The sequence below is a fragment of the Hypomesus nipponensis genome, chromosome 12, assembly GCF_054491055.1.
Source record: "Hypomesus nipponensis isolate SF chromosome 12, ASM5449105v1, whole genome shotgun sequence".
NCBI lineage: Eukaryota > Metazoa > Chordata > Actinopteri > Osmeriformes > Osmeridae > Hypomesus > Hypomesus nipponensis.
In genome coordinates this window covers 10607513-10634279 of record NC_140372.1, presented here as the reverse complement: position 1 = coordinate 10634279, position 26767 = coordinate 10607513, and the positions used below count along the sequence as shown (strand labels likewise).

Genomic DNA, 26767 nt, shown 5'->3' with positions numbered 1-26767 from the left:
GTGTGGGTGTGTGGGTGCTGTGTGTGTGTGTGTGTGTGGTGTGTGTGTGCCTTCCAGAGCTACAGGAGGTGGGAGGGAGTGCCAGGGACCACTGTATCTCATCTTCTGGACAAGTGCTTAATCTGTGACCCAGCAAGGGATTATGGGGTGCTGGGGGATATGGGCCTTGAGATCCACCCAGGAGGGCTTCTGTTGCTCCCGTCTCTGTCAACTGGTGTGTGTGTGTGGGTATGTGTGTCATTATGTTTGTGTGGGAAGCCACTATGGGACCAGACCCAAGGTTTACATCAGTGTGTGTGTGTGTGTGTGTGTGTGTGTTTGTCAGTATGTTTGTTAAACTGAAACCACGAAAATTGTCCAGACCCAGGGCACCATACCGAGAGCACACATCGCTTTCAAGTGCTGACGACAAACATTTACTTCTTAAATGTACCTCTGTCAGTGGTGAAAGGCTCTTCCTGGATGGTTGTGATGCAGCGCTAGTGGCAGGCTTAGTCTAGACAGCATTTTGAGCTGCATTAAACCACGTGCATGAGAATTAATACTTGATTTAAGAGGATTCAGGGCAGATGGCCTCCCTTTGTTTGAGGATGTGTTTATTACTAGAAAATGAGGTGAACACTAGTGCACACAGCCATGCCTAAGTTCAAATTGAATTGTGTGTTTTTTCCCTATCGCTTTTGTTTGTTTTCTGGATAATTCCTCTTTGCTGCATGAAATATATGATAGGCAACCGTTATCTCATAACTACTGGGTTGTTTGATATACGGAATACCTCTTTCTCCCCCAGCACAAACTGAGAATAAACAAAGAACGGAGACTTTCCTTCTCTGTTGACAGAATACTCTTTTCATCTCTAGCACTCACTTTCATCCACACTCCTCCACAACACTCAGTCAATGTCTCTCCCTCTCTAATTCTCTCCCGCTCGACAGATGGAGAGTGGGTGGTGTGTGTATATGTATGTTGCTGTGAATTTGCTGCTGCGTGAACTTCATGGGTGCATATGTGTCCTTTTTGGAGTGTGTACCCTACAAGACTGCCAGTGTATGTTTAAGTGCAGGCAGTGCACATGTATGACTTGGTCTTCTGTTATTCTTCTCTCTACTAAATCCCGTCTGCATGAAACATCTTACTTGCACCTGTGTTGTTGGGAAGGGGTTGGATGGGGTTCGTTGGATGCGTGAAAATCCTCAATAGGACACTCAGAAAGCATCCCACCATCATCACAACCAATTTATTCATCGCCAAAGTAGGATTGCAAGTGACGTACAGTCAAAGCGTTAGCTGGCATCGTTTAGGGACCACTAATCTGTGCAGAATCCAATCTGACAAGACCTTTGCATCGTCAAAAGGGATTGTAATATATGCAGAGGACCTAAACTTGATAAGGAAAGAGGTTGAGGAGAAGAGAGAAGGCGTGAGAGTGAGAGAGGGAGAGATAGTGGGAGAGAGAAAGAGAGAGAAAGAGAGAGAGAGAGAGAGAGAGAGAGAGAGAGAGAGAGAGAGAGAGAGAGAGAGAGAGAGAGAGAGAGAGAGATAACAAGGACGCATTGAGGGAGAGAGCGAGAGAGAGAAACAGCAACAGCAAAGTCAGAATACAGAAGCCAGGGAGTAAAGTATACAAAGGAAAATATTCCAAATGGATGGGACGAAGCCAGCCATGGAAACTACTGCCGAAGAGAACCAAGATGAGAGTCAAGAAAGCAAAGGTAGAGAATATTATCTGCCGTTCTAATGTGCGCGTTTTCAAGCTTTTCATCTGCGCTGTTTACTGAGCGGTTTAACCTACTTGCTATGGCTTCGTTTCACGCGACACAAAAGCATGTTTTATGCCCGCAAGAGCTTGCTGGACCACCGGTTAATTGTTTTCTATTTTAGAATACAAATTAATTGCGTACATAAAGGAATAATGATTTCATGTGTTTTTTTTTGTGGACAGAGGACATTTTGCGCGACAAATTGAGGAGATGAAATAGGGTGTGCTGGGCGCACGCTCTGCTTTATGGAGCATAGTTAATTCCAATTTGCTTTGGCTTGCTGAAATCATGTAGACAGACCATCATTACCCTATTTGTCTACAGTATGGTTATGATAAACCATTCATCTTGTGCAAAGACTGCAGACATTTCGGTTTGCTTGGTTGAGGTGTGTGGACCCTTGCTGTGAATACTATTGGTCAGGTGTACAGTAAGCTATTTTATGGGCCGCTTTCAACAAAAGGTGCCAGAACAAATGGCTATCAAGGATTTCGATGACATTACCATGAACGTCAATGTGGTTATCCCTTTAGTAAAATTGATCGTCAAATGAAAAAGCTGGTGCATTGTCCAAATTCGTTTTACATTTCATCATGGTGATACGCTGATTTTGATCAAATGGTATTCTCATTGGATTACGGATATGAATAATGACGTGTCTTCACACTACACGCATTCTAAATGGAGAAATGGTAGATCTTAAACACTTATTTAAACCAACATCAGTCTATTGTTTGTTTGGACTGATAAAATGCATGGATGCCGTGCGGGAAGGCTGCTGCCTTTGTCCATCTTTAAAAAGGCGGGGACACGGGTCTATGGGAATTTCATTTGTTTTGATAGAGCCGTATACGAAACGCCCTATCCGTCAATAATTATATAAGACTACATTAAATCTCGTCCATAAATATTTTTTTCGGGAGCCTTAAGGTTAATGCTTCCAAGGTGGCGGCAGGTGACATCCGTTGTTTTGGTTGTCTTGTTGTTAAGGTCGAGAGTTTGATACACACAGCTGATCCCATGCCTAAGGGGGCGTTGCAGCTGAAGCTTCCTCAGGGGTAGTCTGTAAGCCCCAGCACCCCCCTTCCTTCTGCCACAGCCCCTGTCTTATCAAATCCTCACTCACTCACTCATTCACTCACTCACCCTATTTCTCTCTCCCCTCTCTCTTTCTCCCTCACTCACTCACTCACTCACACACACGCACACACACACACACACACACACACACACACACACACACACACACACACACACACACACACACACACACACACACACAGACGTCTTGTAAATCCAGTCAAAAGCATGTCAACAAATGAAATGTGCATTTGTGGCGTAGAGCTTGTATGTACCGTGTGGGTATTTAGTTGATGTTTCATCGTAAGCTTCACAGCATGCCTAAGATGGCTAAGATCTCTACTGAGGGGAAGGCAGCTTCCCTGTCGTGTCATGTAAGGAGCTTGTAATAGGAATGTGTCACCAGCTCTGGCTGTGGGACCCTCCACAGTGGATTTGAACACTCTTGTGGCAGTAGTGAAGAGAATAGCCAGCCTGGCTGGGATTTATATCTACCTGTGACACCTTAACTGGGGTGTCAGCAAGGACCTGACATCTGCTGTCTTCCTAGCAAGCAGTGAAGCTCAGCCTTCCTCTTCTCCAGTGCTTTTTGCGTAGGTGATGTTTTTGATACGAGAATCAGTCAGCTGCCATGATGGACAGGTGTGGTGCTGTGTCACCGTGACAGCCAGACAGGTCACATGGTGTGTGGTGCTGTGTCACCGTGACAGCCGTACAGGTCACATGGTAAGGATGGCACTTGATTTGGAGTCCAGCCAACGTGTCATCTCAAAATGCTATTAGGGAATTTTCTTGTGTCCCCATATGGTGTTTAGGTTGAACTCAATCAACCCTTAGGGTGATTCATTCTAATGTGGCAGGCTTGCACAATTTCCACATAAACGAGTAAGTACTTCTTTTCCTACTCCCTGACTGGAGCCAGGCGTCACCAGAGAGGTTACACGCATGCAAGCGTAATTACAAACGGGAAAGTGAGCACACGAGCCAACGTCCTCATCGAGGGTATAATCCCAACAACAGGATTGATATTTTTGTCTGATTGTTTATATAATCTCTAATCTGTATTCCTATAGCTTTGCCCATTGACACAATTCTGCATATACAAATAGGTCTACACGCACTGGATTTGTTCCCTCTCCCTTTCTCTCCCCCTCTCTTCCCCCCCCCCTCTCTCTCTCTCTCTCTCTCTCTCTCTCTCTCTCCTTTGCTCATTCGCTTCTCCATTGTTTCTTTCCGCTGGGCTTCTCCCTCCATCTCTTCCTATTCTTTCCATCTCCTCCCGCCTCAAAAGATGACACGCGCACGTGCACGCAAGGAAATGGTTCTGTCTTCCACTCCCACATGCACGGGAATGAAGGCGCAGCAACTGCATGTGCATGCGCGCGTCTGCGAGCGCGTGCGGTCTTATGTAACTCTCGTTGGACTCGCCATCCTAAGTTACGCACATCTCAAGAACCGTGAGGGATTACGTCATCGCCGTGGCGATGGGGAGGGGAGCTCGGCAACGGAAGCCTGATGATTCTGTATGAGAATGGAACACTGGAACATTGGACTCCACGCTCTATCTCTCCAGCTCAACACGCACGCACGCACACACACCCCCGAACAAAGCTCACCTGTTTGCAAATCTCTTCAAGCTGCTCATTGCCGTGTTTCCTACCATGCATATTAAATCAATGCCATTTGAATTGAGCACAGACCACCAGACACCAGGCACACAAGCTAGAACCTTTTTTAGCTGAGACCTGACTATTACTTTCGTTTCGACGCTCCTTTCTGAGGAATCATCAAGGCTCGTGGTGTCGCGAGACTCGCTACATGATCAGCCGCCACAGTCTGGCGAGGCGATCTAGTGGGGCAAGGTGTCTAGCCAATGAGGTGACAGAGGGGCAATGTGCAGGGGAGAACGGGTAGGGGGTTGGGGAGAGGGGGAGGCGAGGCAGGGGGAGGGGGCGGGGATCATGCCGGTGTCAGCCCCACGGAAGGACCCGGAAAGGCCCAGCTGAGGTCTGGCCTTGTCCCTGGTTTCCTGTGGAAGCATGTCGCCTGATGACCAAGGGCAGGGTCTGTGGGAAGGGGAGGGGGAGGGAGAGAAAAAGGGAGGGACTGAGAGGGAGGAAGCAAAGAGCAGCTCAGTGCAGCTACAGTGTGTGTGGGTCGTCTTTAGCAGCATCCTCCTCTCGGTATTCGGCAGACATCCTCTGCATCTCTTATCTCCTTTCCCTCTTCCTTTGAGTGATCTCCTTTTCGTATCGATGTTTACTTGATTTCCTTTTACGTTGAGGCATTGCTAGTCGTGATCTTACATTTTGGTTTCGCAAATCTTCTCAGCTCCCGCACTGCATCTTGAGCACATTTTTAGTCATGTCCCTTTACCTCACTCATTCACCGCCACCTCATTTACCCATGCTTTCCATCTCCATGAATCAATCTTTAACATCTTAACCCACTCTCATCTTTGTGCTACTTTTCTTTTTTATTCACTCACACTTACACCCACCCACCCACTCTCTCTCTCTCTCTCTCTCTCTCTCTCTCTCTCTCTCTCTCTCTCTCTCTCTCTCTCTCTCACACACACACACACACACACACACACACACGCACACACACACACACACACCATGCTCGTGCACTCTCCCTGAAGGTGTGTGAGGTGGTGAAAGCATGTGAAAGCCATCACACTCGGGGAGTGGCTCGTGTTTCTCATTTGGGCCGACCTGCCCAGAGCATGCTGTCAGCCTCCATCTGTGTGTGTGTGTGTACATGTGTGTGTGTACATGTGTGTGTGTGTGTGTGTGTGTGTATGGCGGTTGTGTTTGTTTACGTGTCAGTGACCAGGGATTTGCATTCAAGGGGATGTCTGTGTCAGGGCAGGGCTAAACACTGCAGAAAATGGCTATATTTGTACGCGCGAACATATGACGTTGTCATGAGTTCATGCATTGTTCCACATGCCAAATATCTCCACATGAATGACATGACAGCTTGGCTACGGACTCGCTTCGGCAAATGTATTCATTTGAAGAGTCCTGGTCCTCTTGAGGGCGTGTGTCATGTCCCTCTGTGTGTGTGTCTGAAGGTGTGCTTGCTCTGCCTATGCCCAGTAGTCCACAGTACATGCATGAGTATGTACAGCACTGGGTGGCAGGTTGGCACAGCGGGCTCTGTTCCTAGGCATTGCCAACCTCATACCATCCTCCTGGCCCTCCTCCATCGCCCACTGACAACCAATCTGCTCGCTCCACTCCTTCCTCCACATTCCTCTCTGTGTCTGATTAACTCTCGTCATCATTAACCATGACATCAATGCTTCCACCATGATAGAGACGGACTACCGTACCCCCTGCTGTTTCATCTGAGGAAAAAGAGAGGTATAAATCAATAGGGTGTAGTACTAGGCAGCAGCGGAGGATTGTGTGACTGAATTATTGACATTTCTTTGTAACGAGAGCCCATGTGTCAAGTGTCCTGGATGCCTTTTGTCACTGCCACACTGTTGTGGGTACAGAGCAGTTCTGAAATCTTGAATCAGGTTCCCAAACGTTTAATTACATTTGAAGCATACGTCCGGTTCTGGGTCACTGTTCCTACTATGTACAGGCCCTTGTCTACTACCTTGTCTCTACCAAGAGGAAACCTTCCCTCTGAGTTCTGTGTCTGCGGTCATGGTGAGACAGAAGGAGCCACAGCACTGGCATCAAGTTAGCAACATTAGCCACATGAGTTACATAATCCCAAAGCCATTGACTTAGATTGCGCAAGACCCTTAGCTAAGGGAAGCCATTTTATATTTTAGGGGGAATAGTGGGGAGTGACGCAGCTAAAAACCGCCTTTTGTCCTCTCCTCTGAGCTGTCCAATCACTTGGCAGTACAGGTGTTGTGACCTTCTGGCTCTGATGGGCGAGACAGCGATTAGGTCATTATCTAGCGAAATTCAGACTGGTTTCTTGTTTGACACTGATACAAAGCAACTCCAAGACTAGAGCAAAAAGATGCATGTTTAGGTCAGGTTATGTAAAAGCTCTCATGCTCCTCCACTTTACTCTCCTAAAACAAACATGGAAAAGCTCCCTAACGTCAACATGGAACAATGCATCTTTAATGTTATTTGGATTGGTTTGAGTTCTGAAGCAAATATGCACTGGTGTTTCTAATTTGGACGATTATGCGTGTTTAGTTCGGGGTTCGTACGATGCCTTTTATTACACCTTTGGAATGAAAACTGCTACGTGTGGATGTCTGTGTGCATGTATGTGTGTGTTTGTGCGTGTGTGTGCAAACTTAGTGTGTGGGACGGGCTTTGAGCCTCCTGCACAGCTGACAGAGTTTAGCCCAGATTCCCCAGTGCCAGTAAGGGATGGTTGACAGACAGTCGTGTGCCGGGCAGGACCTAGAACCAAAGGATCTCTGGGATAAAGTATTGATCACACTGGGGAGTGTTGCAGAGGATTTAAAAGCTGCTCACTTCATTACACACAATTACTCGCAGGCAGATTCTGACTTTGCGGCCTCGATGATGCTATCTGCTGGGTATGGACCAGATTGGGCTCAGTTAGGAGAAAAAAAAATGGTTTTGAAGCAGAAAACCATCATGAAGGGCACAAGCTTGATCCTCTTACCTTGCTTTTATACGATGCCCAGGCTTATTGTTGTGTTTAACACCTGGGTTTTCATAAGACTTTACTGCAATTAGACAGTGGTGCATGAGAATATTTACACATTAATGTACACACGCACATACGTCCACACAAACATATAGAGATATAGTGTATGGTATATACATATATGCATATATAAGAAAGAAGGCATCGGAATATGTTTCTCACCCTCATTTGTGAAGTGATGCTCAAATCATGACGAGTGTGTGGATGTGTGCTTTTCTGCAGCCTGTAGTTATACAGATGGGGCTCCTCTTTCATCTCCTGTACGCCTCAGTGAAGAAGGAAGCCATCTTTTTTCTTTTTTTGGGGGGCTTTTGAGAAGATGAGTTTTGTGATCCAGAGATCTGCTGGGAATTTACCCATAATGCACAAGGAGGAAATTGCACTATAACGAATACAAAGGTCACAAATTGGCATATGACCCAAAGTGAAGCTCAAACGTACAGTTGAAATATTCCCCAGGCATTTTCAAATGTTTCATTCGATAAAATATAAGCATAATGTTGCTTGAAGTGTTGTAATGTGAATCATAGTTTTAGCAGAAAATCCCCTTGGAAATATATCACATTGTTAAAACAGTCTGTTAAAGCTGATCGTGTGCGGTTCTTTATGTATGACGTCGCAGTCGTTTTTCCCTCTGGCTCAACTTGACCCATTTTCCAAAAACCAAATCCAAATCACCTACTATAACGTGCAGAATAATGCATGTAGTCTCTTTTCTCTTTTGTTTTCACTCAACATCAGACCAGGTTCCTTCTGCTCTCAGGGGCACTGCACACACTCCTGGACCACCATGTTGTATTTATGTTAATGTCGAGCTCAGGTTGTTTTAAGATTCCTGTCCTCTTCGTCACCCCACAGGTCTGACACGGACGCGTGTGTGTGTGCGTGTGTGAGTGTGAGTTCACAGCCCCGTGCTGTGTGTGAACGTGTGGGAAGTGTGGGGCCGCTGTGACAGACTCAGCTACGTGGCCGCTCAACGGGGTCGTGGATAACACGTTGCCATGACGACCACTATTCACCGGCCCCCGGGCTGAAAAATGCTTTTTCCTCTCAGACTCTCTTCAACTCTCACTCTGACTCCCTCGCTCTGACTCTCTCTCTCTCTCTCTCTCTCTCTCTCTCTCTCTCTCTCTCTCTCCTCTCTTGCTTTTGTTCTCTCACTCTTTCTGGCATCACAAAGAAGTAGGCTGAACTTTTTGACGGCATACTGTACTGAAGAGTCCAAAGCAGAGACCGTTTTTAACATACTGAAGAAAACACCGTAACGTCAGGAGCTTCACAGCCAAGCCAAGCTTAACAGAGCTTTGATACTTTTGCATGCCTTGCTTGGCAAATTAGCGAGCCGTTTACTAATGATGCTGTTGACACTGGGAAAGCGATATTACAGGAAATCCAAATCACTTTCAATGGCCACGTTTATCCACTTGTTTCAGGGAATATTCTAGGGAGCAGGGTTCGTATTGGAAGAATGATCTTTACAATGTGCCAAGACTGCTAGTGTCCGATTCTGTCAAAATAACATAAAAATCGATGGAGGTGAAGAAGTATAAAGGGCCTCTGTTGAACCTTTACCAGCTGGCTATTACTTTAGAGGAGCTGTGGACTCATATTTCACCCTGGGGATGGAAGAAGAGGAGAGAGAGAGAGAGAGGGAGACAAACGGAGAGAAGGAGCGAGAGACAGAAAGAGACAGAGGGAGAGAGAGAGAAGGAGCGAGAGACAAAAAGAGACAGCGAGAGCGCGACGTGCCACCTAAATTCCACTCTAATGAATAGCCCATCGATTTGTGTTCTGGCTGACCGGGGCTGTCCGCTCCGGCCTGTCCGCAGCCCATTATTGCACTTTAACTCGCTTGATAAACGGTCAGCAGGCAGGCAGAGCCTCGGGCAGCCAGGGTCCTTCCTGTCTGAAACAGGCTGAGACCCCCTCCATCCAACTGGGGGGCATGAGTCTAGCGGGGAAGGGAGGTGGGGGGGCATGTATTTTCGACTGGTCGCCAGTCCGTGTGAGCCCTGGGGTTTAGCCCAACTCTGCTCTAAGATTTGGGGTTGGCATCCAGCCCCATCATAGTATAGAGCTCACCTCTTCTGGCCCTGTCTCGTGACTTTGTTAACATTTAATAGGATAGAGATCCATTATGCAACAGTCTGTGTGTGTGTGGTTACACAACGCCTCACCCCTAATTCCTCAGTATTTCACTTAGCAGCAGAAGCCATCTCTTAAGTCTAACCCTTCGAGTTTTCTTAGGCCAACCGGCTGGCATGGAAAGGGGAGGGGAGATGAGACACTGTGGATCCCCCTGGATGGGCACTATCAGATTATATATATGTGATGAGTCATGTGACTTCCTGACTCCCTGCGGTCAAGAGTAAAGAACATCCTCTATGTCTCTCTGAGAAATGTCCTTTACATACAGCCGTTTCGTTGTTGACTTCAGTTACAGAATTGGAAAATGGAGGTAGAGATTAGGCTACAATCAACATTGCATTGAGAATAAATGTGTTCTGGTTTGGTTTGTAACTCTGAGAATGACATGCACCTGTGATGTAAAGGGACATTACACCACTAAAGAAACTCAGCTGCCAATTGGAAGGCGTTGTCATGGCAACACCAAAGTGGCACACGCAAGAGAGTGCAATTCTCTCAGAGTAACTTCCCTGTTTGTGAGGGGTGGCGCTATTTCTATCAGCGGTTATATAAGCGTTAATGCTTGTGTTTAATGTAATGTACTTTTTTTTCCACTCTTTTTTTGTCTTCTGAGAACTGGGTGCAGCACAACCAGTCTTGTGACCGGCCTCTCCCCTAGCCTCTCCATTAGCCTCTCCCCCAGTTTCTCCCCAGCCTCTCCCCTCTCCCCAGCCTCTTCCCTAGCCTCTCCCCAGCCTCTCCCCTAGCCTCTCCCCCAAACACTGCTACTCTACACCCCTGCCCACGTGTCATTGTTAAACTGTCACGGGCATTGCACCAAAATGACAGATTGGACGGTTTTGATCAATGTCAATAGATTTCTTCATTCATCGCTTGCTGCATTGTGTTTTTTTGAAATCCTGGAAGGAGAAAACAAAGAGAAATGTCAGGGTACATTGTCATTAAGCAATCTTTTGTTCTGGCTGTCCTTGTGATGCTGGAGAGCTGTCAAGAATTGGAGTTATAGTAACATCATCTCTCTTCTTCACTTTTATATTTTGCATTTAATATCGACTGAGACAAAGGTTTGAGTGTGTCCACTCCCTGTGCTGGGCATGAATGGAGTTAGCAACAGCAGTCCCTCGGTGCCCCAGAAACCTCTTCTTAATGATCTACATAGCAATCATTTATTTAGAATTAGATCATGCATAATTCACGTGACAGGATAAAGGAACTTGTGAATATTTCTGTCCTTAAGGAAAACTAAAGGAGAGGGAAATCTTTTCAGCAGGCAGTGGAAAGATTTGTAACTCGTGTGACGGTCATGTAATATTCAACACACTTGGGTTTTTGTGAATACGGAAAGAAGGGGTGAGAAAAAGGATGAGGGAAAAAAAGAGTTCACCCATTGTTGCCTTTTTGTTGTTTTCCATTAAAATATCATAATTCATAAGTCACATTCAAACTTACTTTTCACCCAGTTTCACTGATAATAGGAATCTGTCAGGAGCAAGGGAAAATGTAAGTCTTCCTCTGTGGTTAATCGTCCCCCCTCATGTTAAGTAACGTGTGCTCTCTGTCTCCCCTAACAGGCTGCTTTGAGTGCTGCATCAAGTGTCTGGGCGGAGTACCCTACGCTTCTCTGGTAGCCACCATCCTCTGCTTCTCTGGGGTGGCTCTGTTCTGTGGGTGTGGCCATGTGGCCCTGACCGGTACCCTGACCATGCTGGAGAACCATTTCTCCACTGTGACCAGCGACCATGCCACTCTCACCTTTGTGTAAGTGTGTGTATAAAGCTGCCTCTGTTCCTGAGTCTGTGTTTTTGTCTGCCTGTGTATGTACAATGACTTATTTCTACAGCACCGGTTAAACCTACCAAGTCAAATCACGAACACATCAATGATTTCAAATATCTTACAATGATGTGTCGCTAGCGTACACGTTCAGAAGTTCTGTCCAAACCGCGTGTCCATGTGTGCATGACTGAGCGTTTTTCCTGTGACGCCTCGCTTAGGATCCAGATCCTGCAGTACATCATCTACGGCATTGCCTCCTTCTTCTTCGTGTACGCCATCATCCTTCTGGCCGAGGGCTTCTACACCACCAGCGCTGTGAAGAAGGAGCTGCAGAGCGAGTTCAAGACCACAGCCTGTGGCCGCTGCATCACCGCCTTTGTAAGCATACACACACACACACACACACACACACACACAGGGAGATGCTTTCTCACACCTGAGTACATGTGTGGACTTAACGCACGTTCGCACTTATTAACACATTTGTTTCAGAGGCCATGTACAACCACACACACACTCACACACACACACACACACACACACACAGGCACACCCCTGGAGGGTAGCTCTGGCACAGTTTGTCCTCTCCAGTCTGATTGCTCTAATTGCTGCAGATGTCCAGTAACATCAGCCTGGAAGGCCTCTGAGCGTGTGCGTCCCCTGAAGAGCAGTCAGGCTAATACCACAGCTCAGATTTGACTGAGAGGAAGCTTTTTTCAACTAGATGGATCTGTTGGAGAATGCCGATGATGATGATGATGATGATAATAAAGGCCCCTTAAGTGTTGTTGTTGTTCACACAGCAATTACAGAGTTTCTTCTGATGATACTGTTTAAAAGGAAATAGTGATAGTGTAGTGTAATTTGAGAGTTTGTTTGCTTTGCTTTTTTGGGGTATTTTCATGCTTTATATATAGGATAGTGCAGTTCAAGGTAGACAGGAAAGGCTGGGGATAGAGAGATGGGAAGACATGTAGCAAAGTGTCTGGGCCGGATACGAACCCAGGCCGCTGCGGTGAGGCCTCAGCCCACGTGACACGTGCTTGGTGAGACACATGTTCTGAGCTCTGTCTCCTCTCCTCAGTTTGTGTTCCTGACCTACATCCTGGCTCTGGCTTTCCTGGGCATCTTCGGCTTCTCCTCCATCCCCGTCTTCCTCTTCTTCAACATGTGGACCACGTGTTCCGCCATGAGGTCCCCCGTGGCCAATATCACCTCCCCCGACTCCATCTGTGTGGACGTGCGGCAGTACGGTCAGTAGCCTCTCTCTCTCTCTCTCTCTCTCTCTCTCTCTCTCTCTCTCTCTCTCTCTCTCTCTCTCTCTCACACATTCTCTCTGTGTGTTAGTTTGTGTGTGCTAGTGTGATGAGATGGGGATTATGACCTATTTCCAAAGCACCGACGCTCCAGCTGTTCTGTAATTTATATCCGCACCTTCTGTAACCTGACCTCTTTAAATGGCCGCGATCATAAAACCTTTTTATCATCGCATTAGGCCTCTGTTCTTGAACCGATGCGACCCTCGTGTTGTAAATCTGCCCCATTAAAACCCTCCTCCCGGTCCGTACCCGCTCCACAGGCATCATTCCATGGAACGCAACGCCTGGGAAGGCCTGTGGATCCACACTGGGAGACATCTGCAACACCAGCGAGGTATGGAAACATCCGGTGCTTCTCTCACAAACCCACGACGCCAACGTCCAAACGTCGAGAGTTATGACACAGCATTCATACCCGTTCAAATACATAATCAATGCTATGATGTGTAGCCTAATACTTGACATGTATTGTGTCTCTTTGTCGCTGAAGTGAATCTCTCTCTCTGTGTGGGTTGCAGTTCTACTTGTCCTACCACCTGTACATTGTGGCGTGTGCCGGGGCTGGAGCGACCGTCATTGCGTTGGTAAGCTCTCTTCGCGCAACCCCCGTGCTCGTGCGTTTGAATTTGCATGTTGCCATGGCATGCCTATCTGTTGCCATGGTAATCCTCTTTCATGCCTCATGGTTCTCATTCCGTGCGCCTGAGGGTTTGAATCCGACCAAGCAGCCTGAGGCAACTCTTTGACCAAGGCAGCAGGAAGCTAGCTAGTGGCTAATGCTCCCTGGCTTCTGTTGTGGCCGTAGCAGAAGAAAGTCTGAAAACCCCCTGACATGGTTTCGTACCACAGATAGCGGGGATTAGAGTATGTGTGATCGGGTGGAGCTGCAGCGTCGCATATTTACAGCCGATTGGGTGTGTTTATCCAATCAATGGGCTTAGCATTAGGTGACAGCCAAGTTAACAGGTTCATGTTTGACGAGGTTAACAGACCTTGATTAGCCGCTCTCGTGTGGGTAACTGGGTTAAGGTTCACCAGTAATGTTACCTATGGTATGGAGTTAGTCACCTAACTCACTAAGCTATGTTTGGTTAATGGTGTTGCCTTTGATTGTGTATGTTGGTATGTCTTGTGTAAAGATGCAAGGGATACTAAAGAGCTGGCTAATATGCCATAGCACAGCACAGGGCTGCCCAACCCTGTTCCTGGAGAGCTAACATCCTGTATGTTTTTTGCTCCAACCACTATCACATAGTAGTACACAAGCACACCTGATTCTAATACAGTTCTGGTTGCAAAGCTGAATCAGGTTTATTACAATGGGGGTTGGAATAGAAACCAATGGGGGGTAGCTCTGCAGGAACAGAGTTCGACTTCCTGCCATCACCAGATGCCTCTTAGAGAAACACTGGCCCCCTGAAAGGCCTGCTGGGTAATGTAGTTTTGTCTTACCTGGTATACCCTCTGATCTCTCCCCCCAGCTGTTCTACATGATGGCCACCACATATAACTATGCCGTTCTCAAGTTTAAAAGTCAAGGCAACGGACGCCCTACAGATTTTGAAGGGTTTTGATGTTGCTAAGGATGGATGTGAGTGGAGAAAGGTAGAAAGAGGAGGACAGTGGGGAAATGATAAAGGAGACCGAGAAAGAAAGAGAGAAAGATTGAAATGCTTCGTAATGTCATGGCCATCTTATCCACTCTTTATTCACTGCACCAACAAATAACTCTGTGTCACTTGGTGAGAAAGTTGATATGATCAGAACACGATCAGATAATGAGGATGATGATGAACGTTTCCAGCAATAGAAGGTTCTGTAGATGCAAACAAGGGAAAGGGTTTGACAACTTACAACCTCTGACCAGACCCCATGCCTAGATCAGTATAGAGCCAGAATGTGAGTCTTGGTTGAGCCCCATAATTAGGACCACAGTAAGTTAGAGACTGATCCTAACCCTGGCATTCTAAACGTGTAACATGTAACTTCAACATGCTATACCTGTATAATTATCAATAAAGGCCAGGGAAATGTGCTGTAGGCGTGTAAAGACTGAAATGCAAAGAGAAAGGTTAAATAAGTAACGAGTGGGAGATGTATTGCACATGCATGTAATATAGATTTGTAATAGGTCAGCGATAATGTACTTTAATCAGTAGATGTAGAGTAGTGTGATACAAAAGGTCAGTTTTGCTGAACTTCTTTACACCGTAAGCCTTTGTGCCTGTACCCTTTATGGAAAGACTAGTGTGTCAGATATCAGCTAATGTTTTGCAATGTTTTTTTCTGCACAATAAACAACAATGTGGCCAAAAACGTGTCATCTCCTCAGTAGAAGGTCGACTTATTTAATTTGAATTTATATCACTAATACCTCACCATACAGTCACCCACCATCTCAAGTCCTACAATGCACATTGCAGGACTAATGCATACATTACATTTAACAACTAGTGATGACTGTGTGGGGATGACGTGTGTGTTGTGCGTGTCACATTATTAACTTTAGCTGCTTTGGTTGACTAACACACACTCACCAACCCCCTCCCCACCTCCTCTGTCCCCCCCCCCCCCTCCCCCCGTTTCTCTCCACCTCTCTGCTCCATCTCTCCACTCCTCTGCTCCATCTCTCCACAGATCCACTATCTCATGATCCTGTCGGCCAACTGGGCTTACCTGAAGAGCGCCTGCAACACGCACGCCTACCAGGACATCAAGACCAAGGACGACCAGGAGATTGATGCAGAGGCGCGCTCCAAGGACGGACAAAACTCCTCCTACTCATAAGGGCAGGACGACACGCTTCCCACATCCACCCCCCTCCCTTTTCCTCCCCTCCACATCTGCATCCTCCCCCTCCCCCCCCCCCCTCCACCACTATCTACACTTAACCTCACAAGCTTCCCACTCCCCTACCCTTTGAGTAAACCAACACCACGGTCACGTTCTCTCGACCCGAACGGGAGCGGACGGCTTTCGTAAACGGTAGACAGTAGATGAGAGTTCCCGGTTGGTCGAGCTCATTGATGGGGTCTACCTGGTTGCCGAATGTCCTCTCCCGTTCAGCGAGGAAGTGAACGGTACCTGGCTGTGATTGGCTGCCTGCTCCGCTCTGAGGCCACACACCTCTAACACAGCTCCTAACAAACAGCCTAACGACATGGTCTCTGTCTGCACTAACTCCTGAGGAAGAAAGACAGGAACTTCCTCTCTTTTTTGGTGTTTTATATACGTATATATATGAATATATTGTGCGAATGTGTATGAATGTTGTTGTTTTTTTAATACATTTCAAAGTATGCCAGGTTTACTATGATATTTATTTTTTCTTCTGTCTCTCAGATATTTTTCTCTTTCGATCATTTTCCTCATCTCTTACGGCATCGTTTTTTTTATGCTAATGCTTAAAATATCCCACTATTTAAGAAAAAGAAAATTGACTTTAAATACAAACCCCATATACACAAAGCACTGAAAAGTGCCACTCATTGAAAGAATCCTTGATCTTTCGTGATTCTCTTCTTTATAACTATTTTGTATTGTTGGCTACCGATTACAATTAATTTCTAACTGAGGAACATGCACAGTGTGTTTTATGATTCTACACAATGGCTGGCGTGCTACTGGCTTTCAGAGCTGCCGAGCTATCACACCATTCTTAAGTCCCAGAGGAGAACTCTATCTAGGCCCTGCCTGGTCCAAAACAATGCCCTGGTTCCTGTTCTCTCTCCTGAGTAGATGTAGGACAGTCAGACCGAAGCGACCGACATGGCTGTAACTCCACCTTGACCTCTAATAGCTAGAACTGCCTCTAGCTTGCTCAAACCTATCCAGTCAATCAGATTTACACAAGTGTCAAGGGAGTAGGGGCAAGAGGTTGTACTGGACCGGTCCCGTTGCATAATATCTCAGCGTCATGTTTCTCTAGGTCAAGCTGGGCCTATGAGTACAGCTCTCTAGATCAAGGCTATATTGTCTTGCTCTATGGCCAAGTGAATGACATACTGGATACCTCAGGTGTGAAACCACATACATAAACTACCCTAGATTTAGACCATGGATTTTTTATCAGCAAGACACAAGCTCAAGTGTAAAGCTCATTAATTTTATCACTCTTAAGAGGTGATATATGCTTTCCTACTTCCCCAGCTTAAAATGTACGGAATTGACATGGCTTCATGTGTTTTTTTCCACTTTCTTCAAGTGTATCCCATGTACTAAATGGATGAGGTTCACCTGTAAATATATGGACCAATCTGAGAGATCGTTTATTTGAAATACACCTCCAAAATGTGGAGGACATGGTTAATGTTCTACCATGCTATTTTCTCCTCAGTCACAAATATGTAATTGTTCCCTTTGCAATATGTGTTTAGCATTCAAATACTAGTTCTAAATTTGATATTATGTAATGTAACATCTTTGAATGGTAAGTTGTGGGAGGGGAACAGATCCAGTATATAGTCCTGATGAATTGAGGTGCTTGTATTGTATACAGTTTAAAATGTGAAAAAATGAAATTATTTTAATGTTTTCTCCGTTTTAGGCAGCTGGATTTTCCTTGTGATTCAGTAATGAATAACTTGACTTGGATTTAATTGAAATGGTTTGTGATTATTTTACTATGGCTAGCCAAATGAGTGACTGCAAATGAGTGAGTCCCATTTTCAGGCCTTTACTTGAGCCACACAAGACTGTTTGGATGTTTACAACAAAGATATAACCAGTCAGGAATTTTCTTATTTTGATTTTATCAGATTTCATTTTACAACTGAGAACTTTATTCTACACTGATTATCACTGGTTAGTTAACTCTTAAAACAGTGTAACAAGTAATATTTTACCTTTCATGGAAAGCATGTCAGTATTTGTCCTCGTGTTCAAATGTCTGAAAACAGAAAAAAGGACTATATTGCCATGTATGTTATGTTTGATAAACGTGCTTTGCCACTGGGTGATGTAGGCAAACTCGCATTCAATTTCATATTAACAAGATGCGTGTCAGGGTGTGTCGTTGTTTCCTCGTTATTGCATGAAGGAGACATGACTGTGTCTTTGCAGTTTTCAGGTGATGTGTAGTCAATTGTACTGACAACTATGGTAGGCAGTGTTTGCCCCACCCACTCTCTTTTCTAAAGAAATCCATTGTACTTTGATGGCATTGTAGTCCCTGTAGTTGTTGAATTATTGTTTGTTTTTTTAAGTTTAAAATAGTAAAATGACTCCTATTTAGTGATGATTTTTGTAACCTTCTCTAGTAAAAACCGATATTTTTTATTATCGTGATACTGGCTCACTCTGACTCTTCTGTCCAGCAAGTATGTTGCATAATGTGATATATAGATCATGTCAGCCCATTGGAGCCATTGAGAAATTGACCTAACACCTCACAGTGTTTACCTGCCATAAACAATGTTGCCATTACATTTTACATCAACTTGTGTCTCTGTTCTGGTAAGAGTATTCACAGCCTCATTGAAAATACTAGATCTGTCAGTCAGGAAAACCCACAGTACATTGTTCAGTCACCTTAATTATGGACTGAGGAGTCCATCTGGTGGGCATGATTAGTATTTTTCACTTCACAATCAAGTTGTACGTCGCTTCATTTCTTCGCTTCGTTTCAACACCTGAAATACATGTTGGCTATTACAGACTGGACAAATGAAAAGCTCCCATCTTCTTAAATTACCAACTTTATTTCAACACAAAAACCCGAACAGCTTATTTGAGTGTTTCATAGTTCCATGTTTTAATGCAAAACATAAGTAGATGATAGGATTTTAGACACACAAGAATGGCATGTAGTATTTACATACCATGTAGGCCTATACAGGATTCTAAAACGCAATGGCTTGACAGTTTGAAGTCCATCTATCCAGTCTGATCAATGGGAATATGGGCTGTGAACCTGAGAAGCGCACGTGCTAGTTTGCATAGTGACTGTTAAAGGTGGCTGAAACATCAACATGAAACCCATCTGAAACACCCAGCTTAGTGTCATACGTCTGCTTTTGGCTGTTGATCTGAAAATTAGATGAAATTAGGCTACACTTCATAAAATTTATGGATTATGAATATAGTGGCTATCCCAAAACTAGTAGACAAAAGTCCATCTGATCACAGTCTGAGTGTTCCGAGTCTTGAAAGCAAAATGAAACACTTCAAATGTACACAAGCAATTTCTCAATGCTTGGCCCATTGTCGTGCATCAGTAGAGTACAGTAAGATAGAAGAGAATGAGAATCAGGCTACAGGTGATCCAGGGCTATCCAAATGATTGAGTTAAAGGGCTGATATCATTGGCTACAACACAGGAAATGGTTTGAACCACATCCAGGTCAGCAGGAAAAAAGGAACAGCTTCACGTTGACGTTATATAAAAAGGTTTACTTGATAAATCAACAAACATAACTAAGACATTGGACTGTATTCATCCTGTTGAGTAGAAAGTGGCTAGAAAGTGACTAAGAATAATAACAAAAAGAAAAAGACAGACAGACATTAAGTTGTTACTTAGTACAGTTACTTCATTATTTGATTTGAACAGCAGTGCTTCTGTTGAGACAAGATGATATAGGCGCCATTTCGCCATTTCCATCATAGTAGTCACTGATAAATACCAGTAAAACTAATTGTGAGCTTAGAAGGACAACTTTCCATCTTTCATGAAAAGTTAGTGAACTACACAACTGTGATCTGCAGGTTTCCCCTTGTGAAGATGAACGTATTGACATGTCACAGTGAAAACATGGATCAGTCACAAGAGAAGAACACAATCTTCGAAATTCGGAGCTTGCGACACACCAACCAGCAGCTCCGACTGCTTACGAGTGTGCTCGTGTGAGAGACGCCTTGATATGTGGGTGTCCGGGAGAGTGTGTGAGTGACTGTGTGTGTGAGTGATGTGGCCATGCGCGGGAGTAGGATCTTCTCCAGGCCAGGTTCAGAGCGTTCCAGCTGCCCAGTCCACTTCAAGCTGGCTGGCAACAGTCCTCGTCCCCCCACTCAACAGCAGGAGGCGCCGGAGCGCGGCCTCCGGTGCAAGTCCACCGTATCCGTGGGGATGAGGTGCTCCGCCCTGTCCTCCGACGCCAGCACGCGGCGCACCGCCTCCTCGAAGGCCGCCGTCACGTTGACGGCGTCCTTGGCGCTCGTCTCAAAGTACGGGTGGCCGCCGTTCTCCTGGCACCACTGGCGCACGTCCTCGCCCGCCACCTGCCTCTCGGGCACGTCCAGCTTGTTGCCCAGCACCACGAAGGGGAACGCGTCCGGGTCCTTGACGTCGGCGTAGTAGGCAAACTCCTTCTTCCAGTTGGCCAGGTTGAGGAAGCTCTGGCTGTCGTCCACGCTGAAGGTGAGCAGGCAGCAGTCGGAGCCGCGGTAGAAGGGCGTGCGCAGGCTGCGGAAGCGCTCCTGCCCCGCCGTGTCCCAGATCTGCAGCGTCACCGTGCGCCCGTCCACCTCCAGCTCCTTGTTGAGGAACTCCACGCCGATGGTGTGGAACAGGTGCGTGTCGAACTTGTTGGTGACGTAGCGGTTCATGAGGGACGACTTGCCCACGCCGCCGTCCCCCAACAGGATCACCTTCAGCAGGGAGGATTTGGATGTCATGCCGGGGGCTGAGCTGGGGGGGCTGGACGGTGAAGGGGGGGGGGGGGGGGGGGGGGGAGCGGGGGAACTGAGATGAGTCTGGCAAGTTTGTCTACCTGAGAACCAGGAAACAGAAGCAATTGGATGATCGTAGAACTTCAGGATTTGGGGTTAGCCTACTCTTCAACTGCTGTGTATATCGGGCAAAAACATGATGTTAGGGGAACGTGAAAGCAATCCATGATTTGAATACAATCCAATGCAGTGTTTGCATAAATCAATTACCTTATTAGGTTGTGTGTCCAGTTAATTATACTAATGGATCAGATCAGTAGCTAGTGATGAGAAAAAGCAGTACGACTGCATTTGTATGTCCATCACATGGGCCACGGGTCACATGACTGGTAGCCACATGACACATCTCTGAGGATCACATGAGGGGAAACCTCTACCCTCATGCCGTCACCTCATTTATGACATCCGAGTTATAGACCGTTATAGCTTACTCACACATTCACAGCAATAGTTCACGTACAGCAAGCAAAGAATAACTTGTGGTACTGTGCACTACAATACGTTGCATTGAGGTCAGTCCTTGCTAAGGATTTGGCCATGATTACTGCTATAATGCCAAGCATACCCAACCCCAAAATCTTCACAATCATTACATGCAATTCCCTTACCGTTATTTTACAAGGAAAATCATTATTCAGCACCTGCATAAAAGAGAAATACCACAGTGTTAGTTCAAGGGCATTATGTGTCTATTCTAGAGCTTTTCATCATGTGGTTCTCCAAAGCTCCGTAACTTTGAATGAACCTGGTTGATTCCAACCCTATTATAGGAAATGGTCTGATAGGGTATTAAAATTCCTGTTGTTTACAAAAGAGGATTGAAGTTTGCAAGAGCCAGGGCTCTAGTAATCCCGTAACACACTAACACATTTACACAGTTCTGCGTTTCGGCCGCAGATAAGATGGCTGCAACCTTGATTTCCAGTCTGGTTCCCAGCTACTGTTAAAAGTGTGAGTGAGAAGAATAGCCAAGACACACCATTTAGTCTAAGGAATAACAAACTTGAGGCAATCTTATCTGCCTTTCGCAATGCCTTCACAAATCACATTGTCAACTTACCTTTGAGTCATCTGGCTGGCATATACTGACCAGAAAGTTGATTACATTGTGATAGTGTTAGCCTAGTTCCTATGTTCCTAGTTCCTATGTAGTGTGATACTGGCTTTACCCAAGACTATAATTCAAATTCCATGATGTAGCCTATCCTGCGTATCTCTAGTACATTCAGTGGGTCTATTCAAAGCTAAATATGTTATGCTATTTTATCTTTGCCCTTTCTCCTTACAATAATGCAATAAGATTCGAAACAGGGTTATTCAGCAACTGGCCATCTCGGTCAAAGAAGAAAAATGACTGTCTTGTTGGTTAAATTATTTTTGCAGCAGTCTCTTTTCAAAGACTGCAATTAGCTATGCTTCAGTCCTCTTAACTGTGTGTACTGAGGCATTCTGTAATGGAGAATTTGTAGATCACTCACTCTGAAAACTACAAACGTTATCTCTCCCACACACAGACACACACACAGACACACACACAGACACACACACAGACACACACACAGACACACACACACAGACACACACACACAGACACACACACAGACACACACAAAAGTCATGTGCTCTCATCAGCCAGCACTCACCGGGTATCATAGCCTTAAAGGGGAAGTGGCCTCTTGAGGTTGATACTGAAATATGACTGTCCTGTCAGCAGGAATGTGTTTAACATGATACACTGTTTCCATAATAAGCCTTCAATACGGTTTAGAAACTGTGACTATGGTCCCTACCTAATGCCCATCTTTTTATAATAGATAAGTACAAGATGAACCAGGTATAAAGACCAATGCTGGCTCAATCTATATTATGAAAAAGCTTGGACATCGTCCAGGTGTTTTACGGTAGCTTTGGCACACCTTGTTGTACTATTGGCGCTTATCTCCTTGCGACCAGACCTTTAGCAATCTAGAACGAAGCAGGTAACTACGTTTGTCTTGTTGAGAATCACCTGTACAGTGTCAGTACAAGGAAGCTAGGTTATGCCGCTCAGTTGACTACCTCGCCTTAACGACATGGATATATTTATAGCTAAGTGGGTTAGACAACGCTGTGGTTGGAAAGATTTAGAAAAAAACACAAATACTTCGTCACAGAACATATCACGCGGCTAAACATCATCATCTCGTATGATGCTATTAGCTAGCACTAGCTACACAGCTAGCTAAATACCTGATGGTTAACGAATTGCATTCGTATTCGTTTTGCCTACTTTACAGGTTGATATATATACATAAATATGTAGTCATTCAACAAAGCAAACTGTACCTTATCGTTTAACTTGTACTTCTGCGACGCTGAACGATTCCATTGCAGTCTATGGGGTCGCCGAGTCAAACTTGCCCTGTGACATGGCGCAACACTGGCACTGAACTGGCCCGATCTGTCTTGTACCACTGGTTGTCACGCCCACAGATCGCGAGATGAGCTGTCAAATCAAAACCGGGATAGAATAACAAATATGTAAAATGATTTATTATAGGAGGATCTTCTGAAGAATCTTCCCTGAACAACCTTTATTATTTGTACAATATGAAGAAATTGATGGACATGAGTAATTATTATTTTTATTTGAAACGTACGTATATGTGTGAGCAGAGACTGTATTTATTGAGACCAACCACTGCATATCAGTATTTTCTATAATATTATACTACAATTCAATGTATTTGATCAAGAGGGACAGTGTAAATTCATGAACATTAAAATGTAAATGCACCCAATTGTAGCCAAAAGGCTAGTTTCCGTTGGCAGTCCTCCTGCCGTAATGAAAAAAGGCTATACAACCTAAAAAAAAGGCATCAAGTGAAAACATATCAAACATCAAATCCCAATAAGTAGTTTTTTACATAATAACAAAACACAATGACACAAAAATGAACTGTGGGGAAGTCTACAGCCAGTTAGTCCCTTAAAGTTTAAACAATTTCGCTGATTGAAAGACAGAATATGGCTATTGTCTGGCTATTTGTAAGACACCACATTAATGATCACTTCTCATAGGACTTAAACAGTACAGTCTATATGGTTCAAATACTGACTTGGTCCTTGCCCAGCCTGTGATCATTTCAGTATTGATCTCTCTTGAATACTTCCCTGCATGCCATAGTGATGTGTCATTAGACCATGCTGGGGAGGCAGGGCGTGAAGGACCATGGGAGTATGGCCCTCACACCAGTGTCCGGGGGCCAGATTACATAGTCACATGCTCACTGGGTCACATGCTTGGTCCACAGGATGGCTAGATGAGAGTCCTCACAATGATAGGAAGTAAAAGCCAAGGAGGCAGTACAGGAAATATATATTTTAATGTATCAATAATGTCATAAAGATTGGGCAACAGTATTTTTTTGTCAGTGTTTAAAAAAACAAACAAACACACAGGCTCCATTGTGTCGACATCAACATAAATAAAACAAACCGCAGAGGGTTGGTGATGTTGGTCACAGGCACACCCAGCCACTGTGGTACCACTGTTCCCCACACCCACTACAGGTCACAAAGGTCATGGCGTCCTCACCCGGGTTACCACTGCGCACCCAGCCAGGCAGGAACAACGTCCCCCTGGACACCTGGGTGACTTTACAGTCTGAGCCGTCACATCTCCTGCAGCGTATCTTCTGGGTGGGTGTCCCCTCCAAGCCCCGGGGGAGCTGCCTCTCACTCACCCCCTGGGACGAGTACTCCTCCCTCAGCCGCTGGAGCTCCACGCTGGCCATCTCCTGCACGGACATCCGGGAGAAGGCCTCTGGAGCCAGGCTGCCGCTCAGAAGACCCTCTCGGAGGTGTCCGTTCTTCGGGTTCCTCAGGTTGGCCACCTTGCTCCTGACGCAGGTCTTGTATTTGGCCGGGTTTGCACTGTGGAGATTGTAAATGTGCTGTTCAATGTCCTCGGCGAGTGATGCCGTTGCTGCTGTTGTCTCTAGGCCGGCAGAGCCCTCTGGGTTGAGGGCACTTAGGAGCAGCTGGACACACTTGGGCCTCAGGACCAATGACTCGTTACAGGTAGTAAGGGTGGCTTCTTGATGTCTAGAGTTTGTTGCGAGGCAGTCAGAAGTTGAAGGCCTATCTGCCCGCAAAGGTGTCTTCTCTTCTCTGATAGCCTTAGTCCCTTTCACAAGTGTGCTGTCGGGTTGTGGTCCAGTTTGGGAATCACCTTGCTCAACCCTGTTAAAAGGAAGATTTGCCTCTTTTTTCTCATCATCAGTGGATTTCTCACCTCTTTTTCTGTGGTCTGAGTGACTGTACAGCTTCTTCCATTTTGATAACAAGTGCCTGACTTTCATTTTGACTGGAAGTTGTGGGCAGTTCTTGAGGACCCTATAAAGGACCCTGACTATGTCGGTTTCTTGCAGATGTTTCTCAGTGACGCATGCAATATCAAGACTGGTCAGCAAAGAGACGGTGTCTACATACTTCCCTTCCTTGTTGGATTTTTCTATGTGTACAGCATAATCTTGAAGATCCATGGTCTGTCATGGAGAAATATTACTAATAATTCAACAGTAATAGGCTTATCATTAATATTACATTTGGATAAAAGCGTCTGCTAAATGAATACATACGTTGACGTCTTGGGTTTTGTTTAGGCCCCTATGCAAATCACACCGTATGCAAGAATACGTGGTTTATGGCATGTTCGAGTACCTAATACATTTAATTAAACGGTATTCTTGCAATTTCATTACATAATTCTCATCGTGTATTTCAAAGTTGGCCTTTCGACAATATCATACCTATTTTAAATCTCGAGTTTGCTTACTGTCGCTTTTGCAGGTCGGCAGCCATGTTTCTTTCCCCCAGCTATTTAAATCCACTAGATGGTGTTGTCGGACCAATTCTGACAACCAAGTCGGGTTTAAGTTAGAAGCAGAATGCGATAAATTATTTTCAACCTTGCATTGACACAAGGTACGCTGGCACATTGGTGTGTATACTTAGATAATGTAGGCCTACTGTTCGAAGAACCACAAATGCCAATTATTACATGATTACGTTGTCCCCCAGGGACATGTAATTAAACGTGGTGCTGTCGTGTGCAAATGTTGCATGTGATGGGATAATGGATATATGGATACAAATGTTTCCAAGATAGCCTACAGGACCAAGCAGATACTGGTCTTGGGGATTCATGATTCTGAACTATGCCCAGAAACAGGCAAACTATTATAATTTCAAGAGGAGATCAGGTCCACATGTTATTATTAATTATTAAGGAATTAAAACATGTGACTTGTAGCCAGAATGATTTGTGAGCCTGCATAGTAGGGCTTGCTGTAGCATGCTACTAAAACAAGGCAGACTATGGGTTCTAAGGAGCAACCCAAATAACCACTACAGAAGTGGTTTCAGGCAAGGTAAGACAGGTCTGTAAATTCTTTAGTGTTTGTAGTGTGTGATGTAATTGGGTGATTGGCATGTTGGGTAAATATTTGTGAAACCACACAAGGATTGTGCAATTGAGTGTACTGTGAAGCTTGGACATAGTTGCTTACCACATACTGGTGATTTGTGTGTGTGTATTTAGAAATTCTGAAACTCTAATAAAAGGTGGGGCTGCAGACAGCTTGACAATGTGGGGATCTGTAAAATAGAGTTCGAAAACTGAATAATCAATGTGTTGCTAAATTAAACTGACCTCTATTAAACACAGGTATTATATGGATTTGATCCTAAATAAATCCATGGCTTGGTCTCTTGCAGCAGTCAAGAAGTTAAGCCATTAGACATAAACATTGTAAATCTGAATGGAATTTTACCAGAGACAAGAAAATACATAGCTTTAAGGTTTCTTAGCCACAAGAGGGCCTTCTTGGCCCTTTTGTGAAAACATTTCATAGCCAGGAGGAAGTCAAGCTGTATCACATCCTGCTTTGTCTCCACCGCACAACACACATGTACACACACACACACACACACACATGTACACACACACATAAACACACACACATACACACACACAGGTACACAAAATCCTGCCTGAAGGAGTGTGTACCTGACACAGCCTCCGTGGGTGTGGACTTTGTTAAAGTGATAAGATTCAGACACTGGTAAGTCCCAAGCATCCCTTTGCTCCAGTGACTCGTATTGTCTGCACCCGCCACGACACAGTCCAAACACAGGCGGTGAGCACAGCCTTGATAAACAATGGGATGGCCAATTTCATAGTCCAGGCTTGTTTCAAGAAGCCTTGCAGCTTAAAAAAAAAAAAATCAAAAGACACCTATTAGTTTGATGTTCTGGCATTCAGTTCATGTCATGAGATATGAGAAGTGTAATGCCAAGAGACAGTGA

General features: G+C 45.2%; 3 protein-coding genes across 5 annotated transcripts; 1 reads left to right on the top strand and 2 right to left on the bottom strand.

Moving 5' to 3' along the window:
- The first annotated feature begins 1570 nt into the window (after nucleotides 1-1570).
- Nucleotides 1571-15567, top strand: LOC146261052 (neuronal membrane glycoprotein M6-b-like). 2 transcript variants are annotated; one of them, XM_084667827.1, is made up of 7 exons: nucleotides 1571-1712; nucleotides 11225-11411; nucleotides 11648-11807; nucleotides 12514-12682; nucleotides 13009-13082; nucleotides 13267-13332; nucleotides 15386-15567. In XM_084667827.1, exons 1-7 carry the CDS (start codon nucleotides 1643-1645, stop codon nucleotides 15533-15535), a joined length of 876 nt encoding a protein of 291 aa, XP_084523953.1. In that variant the 5' UTR covers nucleotides 1571-1642; the 3' UTR covers nucleotides 15536-15567. The 2 variants fall into 2 exon arrangements, with proteins under 2 accessions (XP_084523953.1, XP_084523954.1); XM_084667828.1 differs by lacking the exon at nucleotides 15386-15567 and adding an exon at nucleotides 14230-15064.
- Nucleotides 15568-18426: 2859 nt separating this feature from the next.
- Nucleotides 18427-25267, bottom strand: LOC146261051 (ras-related protein Rab-9A-like). Of its 2 annotated transcripts, XM_084668115.1 has the most exons (5): nucleotides 25210-25254; nucleotides 22333-22901; nucleotides 22060-22120; nucleotides 21025-21057; nucleotides 18427-20384 (listed from the first exon to the last, which is right to left on the bottom strand). In XM_084668115.1, the coding sequence occupies exon 5, from the start codon at nucleotides 20360-20362 to the stop codon at nucleotides 19757-19759; it is 606 nt and encodes a 201-aa protein (XP_084524241.1). In that variant the 5' UTR covers nucleotides 20363-20384; nucleotides 21025-21057; nucleotides 22060-22120; nucleotides 22333-22901; nucleotides 25210-25254; the 3' UTR covers nucleotides 18427-19756. The 2 variants fall into 2 exon arrangements, 1 of the variants encoding a protein (XP_084524241.1); XR_014724765.1 differs by lacking the exons at nucleotides 18427-20384; nucleotides 22060-22120 and adding an exon at nucleotides 20397-20457 and having other exon boundaries at nucleotides 22742-22901; nucleotides 25210-25267.
- tceanc (transcription elongation factor A N-terminal and central domain containing) lies at nucleotides 22929-25270 on the bottom strand. The gene is made up of 2 exons (XM_084668114.1): nucleotides 25039-25270; nucleotides 22929-24945 (listed from the first exon to the last, which is right to left on the bottom strand). The coding sequence occupies exon 2, from the start codon at nucleotides 24940-24942 to the stop codon at nucleotides 23917-23919; it is 1026 nt and encodes a 341-aa protein (XP_084524240.1). The 5' UTR covers nucleotides 24943-24945; nucleotides 25039-25270; the 3' UTR covers nucleotides 22929-23916.
- Between the last annotated feature and the right edge of the window lie 1497 nt (nucleotides 25271-26767).

Coding starts and splice junctions, on each gene's coding strand:
- LOC146261052 (XM_084667827.1), top strand. CDS start 1,643: ATGGATGGGACGAAGCCAGCCATGGAAACTACTGCCGAAGAGAACCAA. Junction 11,808..12,513: donor GCCGCTGCATCACCGCCTTT/GTAAGCATACAC, acceptor TCCTCTCCTCAG/TTTGTGTTCCTGACCTACAT. Junction 13,083..13,266: donor ACATCTGCAACACCAGCGAG/GTATGGAAACAT, acceptor TGTGGGTTGCAG/TTCTACTTGTCCTACCACCT.
- LOC146261051 (XM_084668115.1), bottom strand. CDS start 20,362: ATGACATCCAAATCCTCCCTGCTGAAGGTGATCCTGTTGGGGGACGGC.
- tceanc (XM_084668114.1), bottom strand. CDS start 24,942: ATGGATCTTCAAGATTATGCTGTACACATAGAAAAATCCAACAAGGAA.